The sequence below is a fragment of the Rhinolophus sinicus genome, chromosome 14 (genome assembly GCF_057876585.1).
Source record: "Rhinolophus sinicus isolate RSI-liver-muscle chromosome 14, RSI-T2T, whole genome shotgun sequence".
In the NCBI taxonomy this organism is placed as follows: Eukaryota; Metazoa; Chordata; class Mammalia; order Chiroptera; family Rhinolophidae; genus Rhinolophus; species Rhinolophus sinicus.
The window spans coordinates 147,318,426-147,335,946 of NC_142514.1; the positions used below are offsets into that span (position 1 = coordinate 147,318,426).

General features: G+C 44.8%; 1 protein-coding gene and 1 long non-coding RNA gene across 12 annotated transcripts in view; one reads left to right on the forward strand and one right to left on the reverse strand.

Annotated features, from left to right (window-relative positions):
- LOC141572234 (uncharacterized) overlaps positions 1-17,521 on the forward strand; it is a 78,858-nt gene that overhangs the window by 42,749 nt on the left and 18,588 nt on the right. The window lies entirely within an intron of this gene.
- The window catches only part of IRAG1 (inositol 1,4,5-triphosphate receptor associated 1), a 108,999-nt gene continuing 100,252 nt past the window's right edge, over positions 8,775-17,521 (reverse strand). For all 11 annotated transcript variants that reach the window (XM_074335980.2, XM_074335978.2, XM_074335987.2 and 8 more), the window contains 2 exons: positions 17,062-17,196; positions 8,775-12,119 (listed from right to left, as the gene is read on the reverse strand). In XM_074335980.2, coding sequence (XP_074192081.2) covers positions 11,876-12,119; positions 17,062-17,196 — 379 coding nt within the window. In that variant the 3' untranslated portion in view covers positions 8,775-11,875. The remainder of the gene's footprint in view (positions 12,120-17,061; positions 17,197-17,521) is intronic.

A 17,521-nucleotide genomic window follows, 5' to 3' on the forward strand; every position in this document is an offset into this window, starting at 1 on the left:
TATATAATAACTCTTTTTTTTTTTTTTTAAGATTTTTATTGGGGAAGGGGAACAGGACTTTATTAGGTAACAGTGTGTACTTCCAGGCCTTTTTTCCAAGTCAAGTTGTTGTCCTTTCAATCTCAGTTGTGGAGGGTGCTGTTCAGCTTCAAGTTGTTGTTCTTTCAGTCTTAGTTGTGGAGGGCGCAGCTCAGCTCCAGGTCCAGTTGCCGTTGCTAGTTGCAGGGGGCACAGCCCACCATCCCTTGCAGGAGTCGAACCGGCAACCTTGTGGTTGAGAGGATGCGCTCCAACCAACTGAGCCATCTGGGAGCTCAGCGGCAGCTCAGCTCAAGGTGCCGTGTTCAATTTTAGTTGCAGGGGGCGCTGCCCACCATCCCTTGCGGGAGTCGAGGAATTGAGCTGGCAACCTTATGGTTGAGAGCCCACTGGCCCATGTGGGAATCGAACCGGCAGCCTTCGGAGTTAGGAGCTTGGAGCTCTAACCGCCTGAGCCACCGGGCCGGCCCCTATAATAACTCTTTAATAACTTCTTTTACAGATCAAATAAATTCTCTGGTAGACCAAAAGTCAATTTAGACTTCCCCTTTGTCATTTGACGAATGTGAGTTTATCTGTACTGTGTATGAGCAGACTGCACTTTCTGTTTTCCCAGCTGGATTTTCAGTGGTTTGTCCTCCGTAGTAATTATGGAATTCTGACTTGAGAGTAATGCCTTGAGCAAAGGTTTATGAATTTTCTCCAAAATGAATGTTATTTATAGGCATAGTGTATGGATAACTAGTTCTCTTCCATACAAAGGGTATCCATCGTAAGTTAGATATCTGTACAGAAAATACCAATAATGAAAGGAGAATCTGCTCTGCACAAACACAGGGAAATTCTAAGAGACCATGGGATAGCCCTTAAGTATCTCCAGTATTTAAATATCTTAATGTCTTTAGACCTCCTTGCTTCACTGAGCACAAGCACCAGGCTATGGGTCCACCAGAAACATATATGACTATCACCACGGAACCAGGTACCAGGAAGGCAAGAATCATGTCTTCTTCATCATTATCCTTAACACCCAGCATCATGCCTGAAAAAGAGCTGGCCTTTAAGCGTTTGCTCAAGTATTACAAAAAGAAAGAGGGAAGGAAGACAGGGGGTGGGAAATGAATCACAGAAAGCAAAGCTTTGGATGGGAGAAATAGCTTATAAGAAATGAGAAGCTTGACCTGAATTTTGGAAACCATCTCCCTAGAAGGGGACTTGTTAGATAAAAGTAGTCTGCGTGACCGTACTAGTACTTGATAATGAGCTTCTGGAAGGGGAAACAATCTTATTTTTTGGATATCCCTATTGAGAGAAGTTAAGCCACCACTGGAATATGATTGGAAATGCTTGATGGGAACTTGTTGCCTCTCCTGTTAAGCATAATTGTGCTCAGTTTGCGCTTCCAGGCCTCTCACCCGAGATAAGTTTCTGAAGAATTTGTTGCCAAAAGCTTAAAGCTAAAGTGGAGAGCTATGAAGCAAATATTGCCAGATAATCTCCCATCACCATTTTGAGAAACAGTGGGTATGGAAAAGGAGCTAGCAGCAGCACTGTCCCCTTCTAAAATAACAGCTCGTGCTGTAATCAAGGAGAACCAATAATTTTAAAACATTGTAGAATTAGAAGGGAAAATTTAAAAAGTTAAATGAAAATGAAGATGACAACAAGTTTCAAAAACGAGCAGAAAACACGCAATATCCTGGCCAGTTTTCTTGTTCCCTGGATGTGGAACACATGAGTGAAAGTGATATTTAATCTGATGCATGCAAATAACGATTTAAATAGAGTAGAAATTTTGAAATGTGGCATCAAATAAGGTAATATGGTACAATCCAGAGTCCTGGACTGAGGGTAATATCTTAAATTTTAGTTTAAGGTCTAACACTAATTATCTGTGTGACCTTGAACAAGTCACTTAACTTCTCTGAGCCTCAGTTTTATCATCTGTCAAGTAAGGGAGTTGAATTATATGAATTTAAAAGTAGTGTAGAAATATAATTCTACAGTACTGATATGACAGGGATTAGTTGTTTTCTAAAATACATAAATAGGCAAATGTTTTAGTCACTGTAGTCTGTTATAACAAACAACCCCAAATCTTATTGCCTTAACTAACTAAAAGTTTATTTCTCTCATGTTACAACCCAATGGCTGACAATGGTGGTGGTGATGGTGGTAGTGGTGGTAGTGTTAGTGTACGTGTGTTAGGGGGAGGGATTTTGCCCCCACACAATTATTCAGAGACTGTGTAGCTGTACCATCACCCTACCTCAACCTCCCACCTCTCCTTCCCAAGATCTACATTGAGCCAGCAACCAAGGGAAGGGAGTGTGGAGGATTGTGCTGGAGACAGCTGTAGTGGCTGGGCCTGGGAAGTGGCTATATGATTTCCACCCATACCCCATTGGACAGATGTTCCCATCTAACTGCAAAGGAGTCTGGGAAGTGTAATCTAACTGTGTGCTCCAGAGCAAAAGGAAAAATGGTTTGGTGAACACAGCAGTTCCTGTCACAGTTTACTTTCGTGATCTCCCAATTTCGGGTTCACTATTCCTACCGCACATGGAATACAGTCACTCTGTTCTCAAGGGAGACAATCCAAGGTCCCATCCAGATCAAAGTCGTGATCTCTGAATTACGTTCAGTCTTCTCTATCGGGTCCAGCTGTGGCACTTTGTGGTCTGGTAACCTATGAACTAAAAAAGTTTTATGCTGCGCCCCACCCCCCCCGCCACACACACGTAATGGTGAAGCAGGATCTGGGCAACCTCAATGCAAACTGCCATGTGTAAAGGAGAGGGATAGGAGACACAGCAGTCACCAGTCACTCAGCCGTAGGAGTTCTGGAATACCAATGAGGAGACATTATAAAGGCCACCATATCAGCTTTCTATTGCTGTATAACAAATTATTCCAGAATTACTGACCTAGAACAATACCCGCTTATTATCTCACCACTGTGTAAGTCAGAAGTCTGGCTGGGCCCAGCTGGATCCTCTGCTCTGAGTCTCACAAGACTGAAATCAAGGCTCTGGCCAGACTGGGCTCTCACCTAGAGGCTCTGGGGAAGAATCCATTTCCACGCTTATTTAGGTTGGTGGCAGAATTCATTCCCTTGAGGTTGTAGGAATGAGGTCCCCATTTCCTTCTGGCTGTCAGCTGTGGTCCATTCTCTGCTCCTAGAGGCAGCCCACATTTCTTTTCATGCAGCCCACTTCATTTTCAAAGCAGCAATAAAAATCTGAGTCCCTCTCACACCTCTAATTTCTCTGACTTCCACTTCTACCACTATCCAGAGAAAGCCTTCTACTTTGAAGCGTTCATGTGATTATACCGAGCCTGCACAGACGATCTCCCTATTTCAAGGTCAAGTGTACCATATAACAGGAGTGAGATCTCATATTCAAAGGCTCCAGGGATTGGAGTATAGGACATCTTTCAGGGAGGCATTTTAGAAATTCTGCCTATCACAGTTACCTACCTGTGATTAGATCCTGATTCTGCTTTCTGGGAGAAACTGCCATGTGCCATGTCCACTGTTCTCTGTAGTGCTTCCTTGTATATAACCTTCCTTAGCCACATTTCAAGTGGGTATTAGGGAGTCTGCCTTACTTTTTAACATTTTTAAAAAATATTTTTATTAAAAATGCAGCTAGCATACCATATAATATTAGTTTCAGGGGTACACTATAGTTATTTAACATTTATATGCCGAAAGAAGTGATCACCACCATGGTAAGTCCAGCAACCATCTGACACTACCACACTGTCACAATATTATTAACTATATTCCCTATGCTGTGCATTGCATCCCCATGACTTATTTGTTTTCTACCTGGAAATTTGGACCTCTTATTCCCTTTCACCTTTCCTCCCCTTTTAAATTTATAATTATAGTTGACATTCAATATTATTTTATATTAATTTCAGGTGTACAGCATAGTGGTAAGACATTTATATAATTTAAGAAGTAATACCCCTGACTAGTCTAATACCCTCCTAGCATTATACATAGTTATTACCATATAATTGGCTATATTCCCTATGCTTTACTTTACATCCCCGTGACTATTTGTAACTACAAATTTGTACTTCTTAATCCCTTAATCTTTCTCACCCTGTCCCCCAACCCCCTCCCATCTATCACCCCAATAAATCTAGTACCCATCTGACGCCACACATAGTTTTTACAATATTATTGACTATATCCTTTGTACTATACCCTACATCTCCATAAATACATTGTAACAACCAATTGGTATTTCTTAATCCCTTCCCCTTCATTTACCCACACTCCCAACCCCCGTCTCATCTGGTAACCATCAAAATGTTTTCTGTATCTGAGTTTGTTTCTATTTTGTTTCTTAATTTTGTTCTTTAGATTCCACATATAAGTGCAATCACACTGCATCTGTCTTTCTCTGTGTGTCTTACTGCACTTAGCACAATACCATCCAGGTTCAGCCATGCCGCTGCAGATGGCATGAACCCATTACCTCCATGGCTGAGCAATATTCCATTGTACATGTGTACCACCTCCTTTTTATCCATTCTTCCATTACTGGGATGGACACCCAGGCTGCCTCCACTTCTTGGCCATTGTAAATAATGCTGCAGTGAACATATGGATGCACATGTCCCCTCTAAGCAGCATTTTGATTTCTTTGGATAAATACCCAGAAATGGGATTACTGGATCCTTCTTTGTCTCTTGTTATAGGCTTTGTTTTAAAGTCTGTTTTGTCTGGTATAAGTATTGCTACCCAGCTTTTTTTTTTTTTTTTCTTGCCGTTTTCATCAAATATCTTTTTTCATCGCTTTACTTTCCAGTTTGTGTGTGTCTTTCAATCTGAAGTTATTCTCTTCTAGGCAGCATGCATAAGGGTTTTGTTTTCTCATCTATTCAGCCCTCCTATGTCTTTTGAGTGGAGCATTTAATCATTCATTAACATTGAAAGTAATTGTTGATAGATATGTAACTATTGCCATTTTATATTTCATATTTTTGATATATATTTTTTCCATCTTAAAGAAGTCCCTCTAACATTTCTTGTAATACTGGTTTGGTGGTATTGAACTCCTTTAGCTTTTTCTTGTCTGTGAAGGTCTTTTTCTGTCCTTCGATTTTAAATGATAGCCTTGCTGGGTAGAGAAGTCTTGGTTGTAGGTCCTTGGTTTTCATCACGTTGAATATTTTGTGCCAATCCCTTCTGGCCTGCAAAATTTCTGTTGAGGAATCAGGTGATGGTTAGAAAAGTTTTCTGTCATTATTTCTTCAAATAGGTTCTCAATCCCTTGCTTTCCCTCTTCTCCTTCTGGTTCCCTTATGATGCAAATGTTGTTACACTTGATGTTGTCCCAGAGGTCTTTTAACCTATCCTCCTTTTTTTTGGATTCTTTTTTATTTTTGCTGTTCCAATTGGGTGTTTTAGGCTACCTTGTGTTCCAAATCGCTGATTTGATACTCTGCTTCATCCAGCCTGCTGGCAATTCCTCTAGTACATTCCTTCATTTCAGTTATTGTATTCTTTACTTGTGACTGGTTCTTTTTTATGGTTTCTATTTCCATTTTTTTTGTTCTTGCTATCTCTTTGTTGAAGTTCTAATTTAGTTTCTTGAGCATCCTTATAACCATTGTTTTGAACTCTCTCTGGTAGGTTTCACTTGGATTTTTCTGCTGTTCTTTCATTTGGGATACATTTTTTTGTTTCCTCATTTTGGCTGCCTCTTTATGTTTGTTTTTATGTATTAGGTAGATCTCCTATTTCTCCTAGTCTTGGCTGAGTGACCTTATGTAGTAGGTGTCCTGTGGGGCCCAGTGGCAGAGTCTCCCTGTCCACCCCAGCCAGGTGCTCCAGGCTATGTGGGTTGTGTTTTGCCTCCTGTTATAGTTGAGCCTTGATTGCTGTTGCCATGTCAGTGGCTGTGATTGACCCTTAGGCTGACTGGCTGTGGTGTTTGGCCATGTCCACAGCTTATGGGCTGCTGTGTGGGAGGCTTACCCCACTGGCTGGGATTTGCCCCAGTGGGCTCTGGTGCCTGTTGAGACCACCCTTTGTGTGTGCCACTTGTGGGGCTAATTGGGTAGAGCTCTGCTATGGTCTGAAGCCAAGCTCCAAGTATTTTGGTTCTGGGGCCTCTTGGTAAAGGCTCCGGTGCAGGCCCAGGTTAGCCACTGCCTCTGATTGCCCCAGGGTCTACCTGGTAGGAGCTACAAAGTTATCCCCGGTTGTTCACTTCCTGTGCTAAACCTGGAGGCATGTGGGAGAGACCACGCTGTAAACCAAGGATGGCTGCCACCAGTATTAGGCCTGGGGTAACTCTAGCATTTTTCAGACACATTTTTCCTCCTTCAGAGGAGGCCTGCTCTCACCTGCCAACTCCCTTAAGGTTCAACCACTGATAAAGCCTCAAGCAGTACACAAGTTGGGTGAGGCAAGGTCTCAGGGAGTCACTAGAGTGGGAAGAGTTGTAGTCAACAGGTTATTGTGGACTATGGTTTGGTGCCAGTGCTGAGCCTGAAGTGACTCAGCCAAAGTCTCAGAGAACACCAAGACCAGTTGCCACTTGCCTGGGACCTGTGGGACTCCGATAGTTTTTCAAAAAAGAGTGCAATGTGGGAGGGGCTGGCTGCTATCAGAAAAAGCGCTTCTAGCTGTGCTTGACTTAGATGGGGTGAGGCCCCAGCTGAGTCAGCAGGGTGGAGTAGCAGAGATCACCAGACCAATCAGATTCAGATTTGGTCGTAAGCGTAGGGGGTGGGCTCAACATAGGAAAGATGGCACCTGCCTGCCGGCTACACGGCAGCAGAACCCCTCCCTGGGAAAATGCCGACTGTACTCCAGTCATCCCCCTGAAGCCACACACCTCAGTCTGCCCCGCCATGTGTCTCTGAGGCCCCCCAAGTCACCATCTCTCCACTGGAGCCCAAGGTGAGTGCCTGTGAGCGAGTGAGTCTGTGCGCAGGCCATTTAAGAGGATGTCTGGGTTTCCCATAGTCTTCATCCCACCTGAACAGTCGGAGTCTCCACTGTTTTTCACAGCCAGATGTTGTGGGGACTCCTCTTCCCGGCACCAGTACTCTGGGCTGGGGAGCCTGGTGTGGGGGACGGGGGTCCCTCACTTCTCCATGGCAGAGATATCCCTTCTGATTCTCAACTGCGCCTCCGCCCCTCCTACCAGTCTCGACGTGGCTTCTTCTTTATCATTTTAATTACAGGACTTCTGTTTGGCTAGACTTCAGATGGTTCTCCAGGTTGATTGTTCTACAATTTAATTCTAATTTTAATGTGTTCATGGAATGATGCAGACACAGTGTTTATGTACTCCACCATCTTGGATCTCTCTTGTCTGCTTTACTTTTGCTATCTGCTTTCTGCTGGTATAAGCTTAGTATCCCAAAAGTGGTTTTCTAATTTGAACAATCAAAGGAGTTTTTTGTCAGGGCTTATATTTCTTTGTAAATACAATTCCCTCACAAACTTAAATTTCTGATCTATTTGCTTCCATTTTATTCCATGAGCCAATAATTATACCCCATATTTTCTCCCAGTCACAATTCTCAAGATGTATTTCTTTGTTTTCTCAGCCCTATGCCCCTCTCCCTATCCCATTTAATGGTGGCTAGTTCATTTGAGATCACAAATGGAACAGCCATTTTCTTAATCTGGTTTTTGCCATAGGGCTAAGTTGATCTGAGTTCAACGGAGAAATTTTCAACTGAGAAGTCTTTTCACGCAAAGCTCTTTTTAGTCTTACTGTTTGGGGTTTAGAAGCAGTCAGATTTTCTAACACTTCAATCTGAGCACTCTCTAGATTTCTTTCCTTTCTGCTTCCATAGCCAATTCTTTGCTGAGTGCTTTTTTTTTTTTTTTTTACAATACCTTGCCAAAGGGAGCCAATACACGTTCACATACTCCAGCACTCTGATTCTTTCCAACCACTTCTCCTAGATCTCTAGGCTGCCCAGGGGCTGCTTTTCAAGGTATCATGAGTAAGACTTTACCAAATATTTTTGTTTTATTCACAGCATGGGTCACACTATTTCCAGTCCCTGATACCAGTTTCTTATTTCCTGCCACTTGACTGCTAAGCTAGTGCTTCATATTTTGAAAATTTGTTATTGAAGTACTCCATTTCTGATTCAAATGTATGCATTAGTCATGGTAGGCTGCCATAACAATTCCTGAGTTTCAGTGGCTTAATACACTAAAATTTTTGTTTCTTGTTCATGTCGTAGTTGAATGCTGTGAGTGCCTATTCAAAGACTGAGCTTTCACCTAGTGGTTCTGCCCCCTTTGTGAGCCTCAGGACCTCAGATGAATCCTCTGGATTTGGCAGGAAGAGGAGAATAAAGAGGGTGTGAAGTATTGGGCAAGAAAGTTTGTTTTTAGGAAACTAGATTTGGAAGGTCTATATTCCTCTGCACCTAGCTGCAAGAAAAACTGAAAAATGTAGTCTGTCTATGGAAATCAGGTTGGTAAAAAGTCAGCAGTCTCAATCACAGCAAGATGTATTAATTAAAAAAAAAAAAAATCATAGGCCAGGAAGGTACAGGAAACTAGGCTCAGGAATGGGGAAAGGGAGAAGGCAAGGAACTGATCCAGCCCTTGGGAGGTAGCCCGTTGTCCAACAACCCAAGACTGGGGACTTGTGGCTTGCTTCTGGGAGACACTAATATCCAAAGGGTTAGGGCAAGATTGTGGCTCAGCTCCACAAAATGAGGAGGCATTTAGCTGCTGCCAAAGGTTTGGAAATGTGCTTTTATTTTCAAACTCAGGCACGTGACACTCTATAGTTCAATGCTAGCACACCTGTGTGAGGATTAACAGTAGGAACTGACAGCCAGTGACAACAAATCCAGCATCTCCCTCTCCATTTACTCTGCCAGGCTATACACGGGGAGCGATACATATTGGCTTTGCAGCAGCGGCAAAGTGAAGGTCCTTTTAGAAGGTGACATCAACAATGACACAAACAACACATCACTCCGCAACTGAGAATAAGCACCCAGAGTCCTAGGGCTAAGCAGAAATGTCAGACTTCAGAGGCGTTTTGAGGGGAGCTTTTATTTCAGATCAATATCAGTTGGAAATACAGGGCCTGTTTCTCCCCATTTCACTGCTGCTTTGGCAACAGTTCCAGCTGCTTCAGGTCAATCTTTGCTTTTCAGAAAATAAATACCCATGCGTACTTTTTCAGGAATGCACTTGGAAATGTAGTTACTCTTATGCCCCTTCTTTTCCTCAACCGCCCTTACTCTCAGAGTAGGTTGGGTGAGGGCCTGGTCTCGGAATACTCCTGTAGGCCTTTTTGTGGAGCAGCTGGAGGTTCAGCAGCTCACTGCACCCCCTCTCCTCGCTTTTGTCTCACATGAAAACAAAGGTGGAACCCTGTGTCCAAGTAGGCAATGGGCCAGCTCAGCCTGGTCCTTCTTCAAGGGAGACTGAGACAACATTGCCAGCCTAGAGTCCTGTCTCACAGCCACTCTCTCGAGAGCTCTATTTGAATCCTGTCTTTGGCTCTGAGGGCTTAAATTCCTTCAATGTGTCCGGTCCCTCTGGAAGGGGCAGGGTAAACCATCCATCCATGTCCCCAAAATTCATCTGCCTTGATCTGCACCTCTTTACCTTAATGGCACATCCTTGGTCAACCCTGGCTTGGGCTTCACTCACAGTGATTTTCTAGCCACTGTAAAGGATGCCCCTATAAGTCAACATGCTGTTTTAAAGTGGGCTGCATCAAGCCCAGTTCTCGAGCTTGGAAATGATCTTGCTAGTTGGGCCTCCTTTCTCTCAGAGTAGACTGAAAAATATTAGAGTAAGTTGAGGCTAATCAAGATGTTATTTTCTTATTGAGATAGTGGTGGTGATGGTATTGGGAAGTATGAAAAATGTCAGCTGTCCCCAGGCTGCTCTCTGCCACCTTGAAGTTTCTCTTGTTCTTTTGACCAACATTTAATGACACCCTCCCAAGCATTAGCCGCCATGCTAGGCCCTTTCCCAGAGAATGGGTAAGACATGGTTCTTGTCTGTGAGGACACACAAATAAGTTACTGTGATAAACTGTCATAATGGTCAATAATGGAGATGTTTAAAAGAAAGAACAGAGGAGGGTGTGTTCTATGGTGTGGGGTATGGTGGGGAGTTGGAGGGAGGTCATTAAAGCCTGTGTGGAGGGGATGATTTTTGCTCTTGGTCCTAAAGAAAAGAGAATGGCAGATGAAAAACTAATGAGTGGAGGAACAGAGCTCTGAGAGAAAACAGGTTAGTTTGGGAACCAGAAATGATTTGGAGAGGCTGAAGGGCCACATGGGGGAGAGGGACTGGAATATAAGACATGCAGTTAGGAATGCAAGTTAGGAAGAGGCAAGTTCGTGCACAGTGGTTAGCGGCAGTGGTTACGAGCACAGCCCCTGGGCCGCCTGCCTGGGTTTGAATTCCAGCCCCATGATTTACTAACTGGATGTCCTCAGAGAGTTACTGTGGCTTTGGCGCTTCAGTTTCCTTGTCTGAAAATGGGAAGAGTAGTACCCACCTCATAGTGTTTTGTTTTTCTTGAGGATTAAATGAATTAATACCTATATGATACCTAGAAAAGTGTTTGTCTCATAGTAAGTTCTATATGAATATTAGCAAAAACAAACAACATCAACAACAAAACAAAAACAAAAGCAAAACAACCACAATAAAACCCACACAGAAACCAATAGCCCCCAAAATTGTTGAGGGATGAATGAAGGTAGTGGCTGTGCAGGTGGAGCAAGACATCAAATTGAAGATGGGATGTCCTCCCTCAGTGTTATGCTAAACAGTTGGGAACGCTCTGAAACAGGTTTGGGTTGGAAATCCCATTTGAACTGAAGCACTAAGGTGCAACTGCACACTTGTATGTGGGCACACGGGAGGTAAAGCAAACCGTGTCTACTTATTCACCAGAGAGGTGGGTTAACTGCTCTCCATGGGGAGAGAACACATCGGGAATAGACTGTGCTGTACAGCAGCTTAGAATTAACACTTGAAATGGAGACCAGCAAGTTCACCTTTGCAACCATGAGTTTTCAGTGGTTTTCAAACATCTTAAATCTACATGGAGAGCTCATTGCACAGGGGTCTGGTGACTGCCCCAAACCTAGTAAGAATCTGTGGGTTGACTTTATCCAGAACACACACCCAGAGCACAGGTTTGGAGGGTTGTTGGCTTCATGCACATGGTTGTTGGCGTGCTATGTGTATGTGTGTGTTGTGTGTGTGTACAGATGCATATATATTAATTCACATCTTCCCATTTCAAGCACAGAGCTAATTTCAGCCTAAATATTTTTCTGAGAAACCTTTCCTACTTCTGTAAAGACAAACTCTGATTCCAAAGCGGCAGAAGGAGAGTCAGTGAGAATGAGATGGGAAATGGGAAGATACTCATGTTGTGACTCCAAATTCCAGGCCTGATCTTCGGGGTCAGAGTTAGCCATTAGGCACAATTCTTCCTGATTTCCTATTGCGAAGAGGGAAACACCTTCACTCCCCTGCAGTGAAGGAGTTTTAGTTTTCCTGGCCATCTGAGCCGAGGGCAGGTGACCTTCCCTTCCATTCGAGTCCCTTGGTGAAGGTGACTTCTTCGTCCACCGGCTGCTTTTCCAGGGCAGTCTTGTTGATCCTCCAAGACCATCAGTGACTGTTTATGAACAACTCCCACAGAGGTGCCCACTGTGAAAGAGCCCCTGCTTATTTCCCGATGGGCTGGCGGCAGTGTGGCCACACCCAGGCCTCACAGCACTGTACTTGGGGAATGGGCGGTGGTCTGTGCTGGAGCAGGGCACTGGCTGGATGTCAGGCGTCCTATTGCTCTGTAGGCTGCTCATGCTGCAGTCCTGAGCTCCACCAGGACTCCCTCTGGGCTGCCGAGCAAGTGGATCTCCCAAGGGGCTCATCAGCCTGCTCCACACAAGAGTTATAGGAATTGTACAGCCCCAGCCCAACAGTCAGGACGAGCATCGCTGCGGCCATCATCCAGATGACTTGCCAGTGCTGACACAGTTTGGGATACATGACTTGTAAGAAACGAACCAATTCTTCAAGTTTGCTGTCAAATGGAAAAATAGGGGGCAGGTTTAGTATAGTGGACACATCTCTGATACCCAGACCCATAATTCTCTGCCCGGAGTACCTTCCATGCTGTCTAGACCAGTGGTTCTCCAACTCAGCTGGGTATAGAGTCGCTTGGCAGCAATTATTCAAAATACCCCAGCTCTACTGAATAAGAGTCTCCAAAGGTATGGTCTAGAAATCTCTGGTTTAAAATTCCCCCCAAGTGATTTGGATGCCACCAGTCCATAGACTCGATGTTAGGAGCTACTGAGCTAGAACACACATGAATGGGCGAATGATCTGTTCACAAGATGGTCATGATATCGGAGCTCTCCTAAGCCCAAAGATACGAGGTTGCCCTGACCCCTCTGCCCACGCATCCAACAGGACCAGCATCCTTTCTGTACTTCGCAGTAACAGTGATCAGTTTCGAGTTCGAATCTTTCTCGGCCTCCATGCTCAGATTCATAGTCTGTTGTCCTCAGTTCCACATCTGACTATGTCCAGTGTGGAAGCACTGTGCTAAACTCCTAGGAGACTCTTGATGTCAAGCGATAAATAGTGAGGAACAAGATCAACCTCAAGAGCTCATTTCAAACCTTTCCCAGGGGCAACCAGAGGACTAGTAGCCTCCAGCCACCTCTGCGTGGCTTATTTAAGATGTTTTCTCAACCCCATTAATCTTCATTCCCTAATTTTCCCCTCTTCCTCTTTCTCTTCACTCTCTATACTCTTTTCTTTCCCCTTTCCACTCTCTCTTTGCTCTCTTCCTTCCCTCCCTCCCACCTTTCTCTGCCTCCAGTTTTTGTCTATTTCATTCCCTTTTTTCCTCTTCCTTTCTTCCCAGTTGCTTTTCAACGCTTCCACTCTCTTTATGGCCTAAGGAAAAGACATTTGGTCAGACGACCCGCTTTAAGAGTCCATTCTTGGAGCTCTCTGGAGAAGCCCTGGACACATTCATTAAGCTAGAATTTCTTCCTGTTTCTAATCCCAGATCTATTCTTTTTTTTTTAATGAGAATACTGAGGATCTCCCAATGGAGGAGGTGAGAAGTGACAGAGGGGCTATCTGACTATCTCAAGGCTCACACAGACACTGAAATATGCAGGCCATTTGCTGAGACATGGAGATCTCTGCTTCACAGTTAGGAGAGAATAAATGCCTTACCATGGTTGGAATGACTCAACAAATGCCCTTCAGAAAGGGACCACGTGCCTATCTCAGATGCTAGGCTAAGGCACTGATTGGCTTCTTTTCCATGTGGGAACCTTCTGCTGATCATTTAAAGAACAATTAAGTAAAGCAAAACAGTGGGCACATTAGCCAACGTGAAAATCATTGGCTATTTTCACAACTGTTGGGAAGGGAGAGTTTGGAAATGGAAGCTTATTTTCTTTCAGCTCTATTTACATTCTTTAGTTTCTATTTCTATATTATTGGATGCTAAAATGCAGTCTTTCTTTTGGGCTGTATTTCTATGCTCAAAACAAGCTACCACAGTAGGGAGAATCCCACTCTAGCACCACCCTTAAGTGGGACTGTAAAGGAGGTGGTCAAGGTTTGGCTTCGTGACCCTTAGTTGGTCCCCCATTTCCAACCTATTATAGAGGTTTAGAAATAGAATTAGATTAGAAATAGAATTTCTTTGGAAATCAATTTTTGGTTGTTCTGAGTTCTACCCATTCCTCCATCGGGAGGGGTAAGGTTGTTTCCCTTCACCTTGGCCTAGAGGGAGAGGGGCTTCAGGGATGTCGCTTGGAGAACTCAATATATTGCAGGAAGAAGACCACAGTGGCCTGGTGTGTGACTCACACCTGAGAACGCTGAAGCACAAGAATCTTGCTGAAGTGCTTTGTGGCTCAGAGTAGGGGGCCGTGATGGGGAAAACTATCCCCACACCAGTAGTGGGCCAAAGGTACATCTTTCACCTTAGCTGAATGTAGTCAGGTGAAGGCCTGGGATGTCATCGGTCCGGCCTGGAAATACTACCTAGCAGCTGAACAATGAAGGTATACTTCCAGAAGCCCAAGGACCAAGAGAGGCATTTTCAGTAACCAGCTGGAAGAGATGCATTTATCCTAATAAAGGGACCTGCAGCTGAGACAGCCTCAGCAATGGCGTGAGTGTGTGTGATGCTGGCGTGGAAGGAGTTGTTTTCTCTGAAGGTCCCATAAAGTGCCATACTGAACAAAGTCGGAAAGGCAGCTTTCAACCCCTGCCAAGGCCTGGAGCCCAGTCACAATAAGACCAGTCAAGTAATGCCTTTCCGACCCCTAATCTGGATTCCCTTTCCCAGGGTTAACCCCGGAGAGGCCAGACACTGCGTTAGCACAGCTCGGGTGGAGAGTAGGAGTGCAAGCAGGAGATGGAGTGAGAAGCCATGCCCTCCGTCCCCACTGCAGCCTTCTTCCTGAATCAGATCACAGCCGGCGGAGGAAAGATGCTTTAACTTTATAAGATGTTCAAACTTTTGACTGTTTCTGGGAACTGGCCATTTTAATTACCGAAAGGAGGTTATTCTTGGCATTTAAACTTGACCAGAGTACTTTCGTTTCCTGCGAGTTATTGGAAAAGTAAAGGAATCTGCCTCATATCATCTTAGCTCCATGGAGCAGGTTTGAACAGGCAGTGGGAGAAAAGACAAAAGTTTTCTATTGTACCTTGTGAGTCTTACTTGTTCAATGTATTACACAAATGTCAGAAGACTGTGTTTTCTGTTTTATATGGTTAAGATATTGGATTGATTCACCAAAGGTCAGTTAAGCTGATCCTCCAGAAAGGAATATTTATAACGGATTACATTATTACATATTATTAAATAGAGGAGAGAGTCAGACAAAAAGACTTTAGTGTTTGTTGTTGAATCTCTCAAATAAGGGGTCAGCTTCTGGGGGTTAGCCAACTTTTTTGGTTTTGTTTTGTTTTGGTTTTTGAAATTCACTAAGTAGGACATGGAACTTTGAATGACTTCAGACCTTGCTTGTTAGTGAGATGCCAACATGTCGTGGGGGAGTCATGTTTGGTGCAGGTGCCTGCAGGCCACTGTGCGTGTAAGGTACTCAGGAATGAATGGACTGCCTGGCATTGAAGACAACAGTTCTCAGGTGCCGTCTGGCCTGGGTCACAGGTGCCGAAGGGAGGCTCTAACTTTGAGTGGGCAGTTTAGATGACAGCAGTGTCAGTGGTTATGGAAAAGATGATGCCGCTCTGCTGAGAAGGTGAAGCTACTCCCCTGTCCTGAAGGACAAGGACCCTTCGGAGGGCTGTGCTGATGCCTGGTACCCACTGTCACCTGTCACCTGTGGCAATGTCATGTACTCAAGATCAAATGTAAATCTGAATGGGACGAAAGGCTGGGGCAGAGAACGAGGCCTGTCAGGAGCAGCAGGACCAAGTAGACTCTCTTGGACGACGGATGCAAAGGGCGGCCATTGCCGTGTGCTGCTGACCAGGAGCTGTACAGAGAGGGACGCAGGTACGACCTTACTTTCCCTGGAGTTTCATGAAGTGGGGGGCAGCGGGGGGAGTGCCAATCGCCTGAGATCAAATTAGCTGGATAAGGATTCCAGCCCTGTGCTTTGCAAACCAGACTGTTTATATTCCATGTACTCTCTTTGTTTAGTTCTCTTTTGTTTTTTCTTGGTGTTTGGAAATGTTAGAAGTCCCAGCCTGTGTTAGCTGGATTGAAGGGAGCCAAAGGAAGGGCCGTTGCCCAGGCCCAGGCCTGCCTGCAGTACAGTGTCAGAAGGCAGTGTGCTGGTCTGCAAATAAGAGCAGAGGGCTCCCAAGCGGGAGACGAGGCCTACGGAGAACAGGATCCAGCTGCTTGGAGTAGGGACTGTGCTTTCGTCGTTAAAACCTGGGGGTTCTTCCATTGGGGAGGTGGTGTGTCGTAGCACAGGTTTGCTTCCAACGGTGAAGCAGCTTCTCTAGCTCTATTACACTGCGGATCCTTGAGCGTGCGGGTTGGCTCATGCAGGCTGAGACCTCTCACCCTGGTTGAATCTTCCATCAACTGGCTCTATTGGTTGTTCCTCTGGGCTTTGAAGCATATCTATCTAATGTCTAGTCTTCATTTTATTACCTTATTACATGCATGTGATTTCCAGAGTCTTCCAGCAATGAGGCATAAACACATAACCTGTCCCAAGTGTAGCTGCTGATTAGATAATTAATCCTCTGGCTGGAGCCATCCTCGACCCCAGGATAGCCTGGGGGTCTAAAGGCAAATATTTTGGTGAAGTGTTCTAAGTTTGCAGTAACCACATTTTTAAATATCAAAATTCAAGACTTCTGGTTTGAATGTACTAATAGAGTCAATAGGGCAGAATATGTGAAACTGGGGCTATCATTAAAATCCAGGATGTTGATATGGTCACTATATCCATAGGGCACATAAAGTATATATTTTAAAAATCAAGTATTTCCAAACAAAAGTGAAAAGCAGTCAAGATGACCAAGCTTGTGTGATCAGCACAGAAGATACCCGTTGGAGACTCACCTTTGCCACCAAGTTGAGTTTGTCCCTTACTCCCATCTGTTCTCTCTGCCTCTGTTCTTGTGAGAAACTCCCTCTAGGGCTTTAGGCCAGCTCCCCTGCCCTTGGCTGTTTCATGGGGATACCTGGGAAAGGAGCTAACTATGGTGAGCTAGGAGGGGCTCCGGTCAGGGTCCCTCGGTGTCTCAGCTGAGCTCCTGAGGGCTGCTGGCCCCACACTTGACCACCTCTGACCCCTCAGCTCTTGCAAATGTCCCCTTGTTAACTATGTTGGCTCTTTGGGATTTCCTCTGCCTCCTCCCCCAACACGAGTGCCTCTTGGTTTCTGTTGGCTGCTCATTTGGGCCTTGGGCGCACTGATGCCTGGGACTGGCACCTCCAGAGATATCGTGCAGTTCAATGAATTGTGACCCATTTCAGCAATGGCCAGGGCTCCAACCTGCTTCTTGGGTCCCTTTCCTCTTCCTCAGTTTCTTCTGCCTCTTCGGGTTCCTCAGGACTCTCACTCTTCTGTTCTTCCTCCTCCTCCTTTAGGTCTTGAAGCTCTTTGGTCTTCTTTAGACCTTCCTGATATCTGGAACGCAAAAAGGAACAATCAAATCTGGAAAGGCCAGGCACAGAGCATCTTTTCCAGAGTTCCTAGAGGGAGGGGACTTGAGCACCTCCAATAATTATGCACTTCCCCTGGTTCCACACAACAGGAAAAAGCTGGGAAAGTCTAGTGAATCCCAAGGTGGCTCATGTCAGTACAATTTCCCCTCACTCCTCAGTCATCCTTCCTGTTTATGAACGTGTGACAAAACGGACAGGGAAAAACGTGGATGCAGTCTCCCGACTGGGTTCTTGTCCTATGAAACGTTCAGCAGGGTGAAGATTGCATTTGCTTTCTGTGTAGTAAC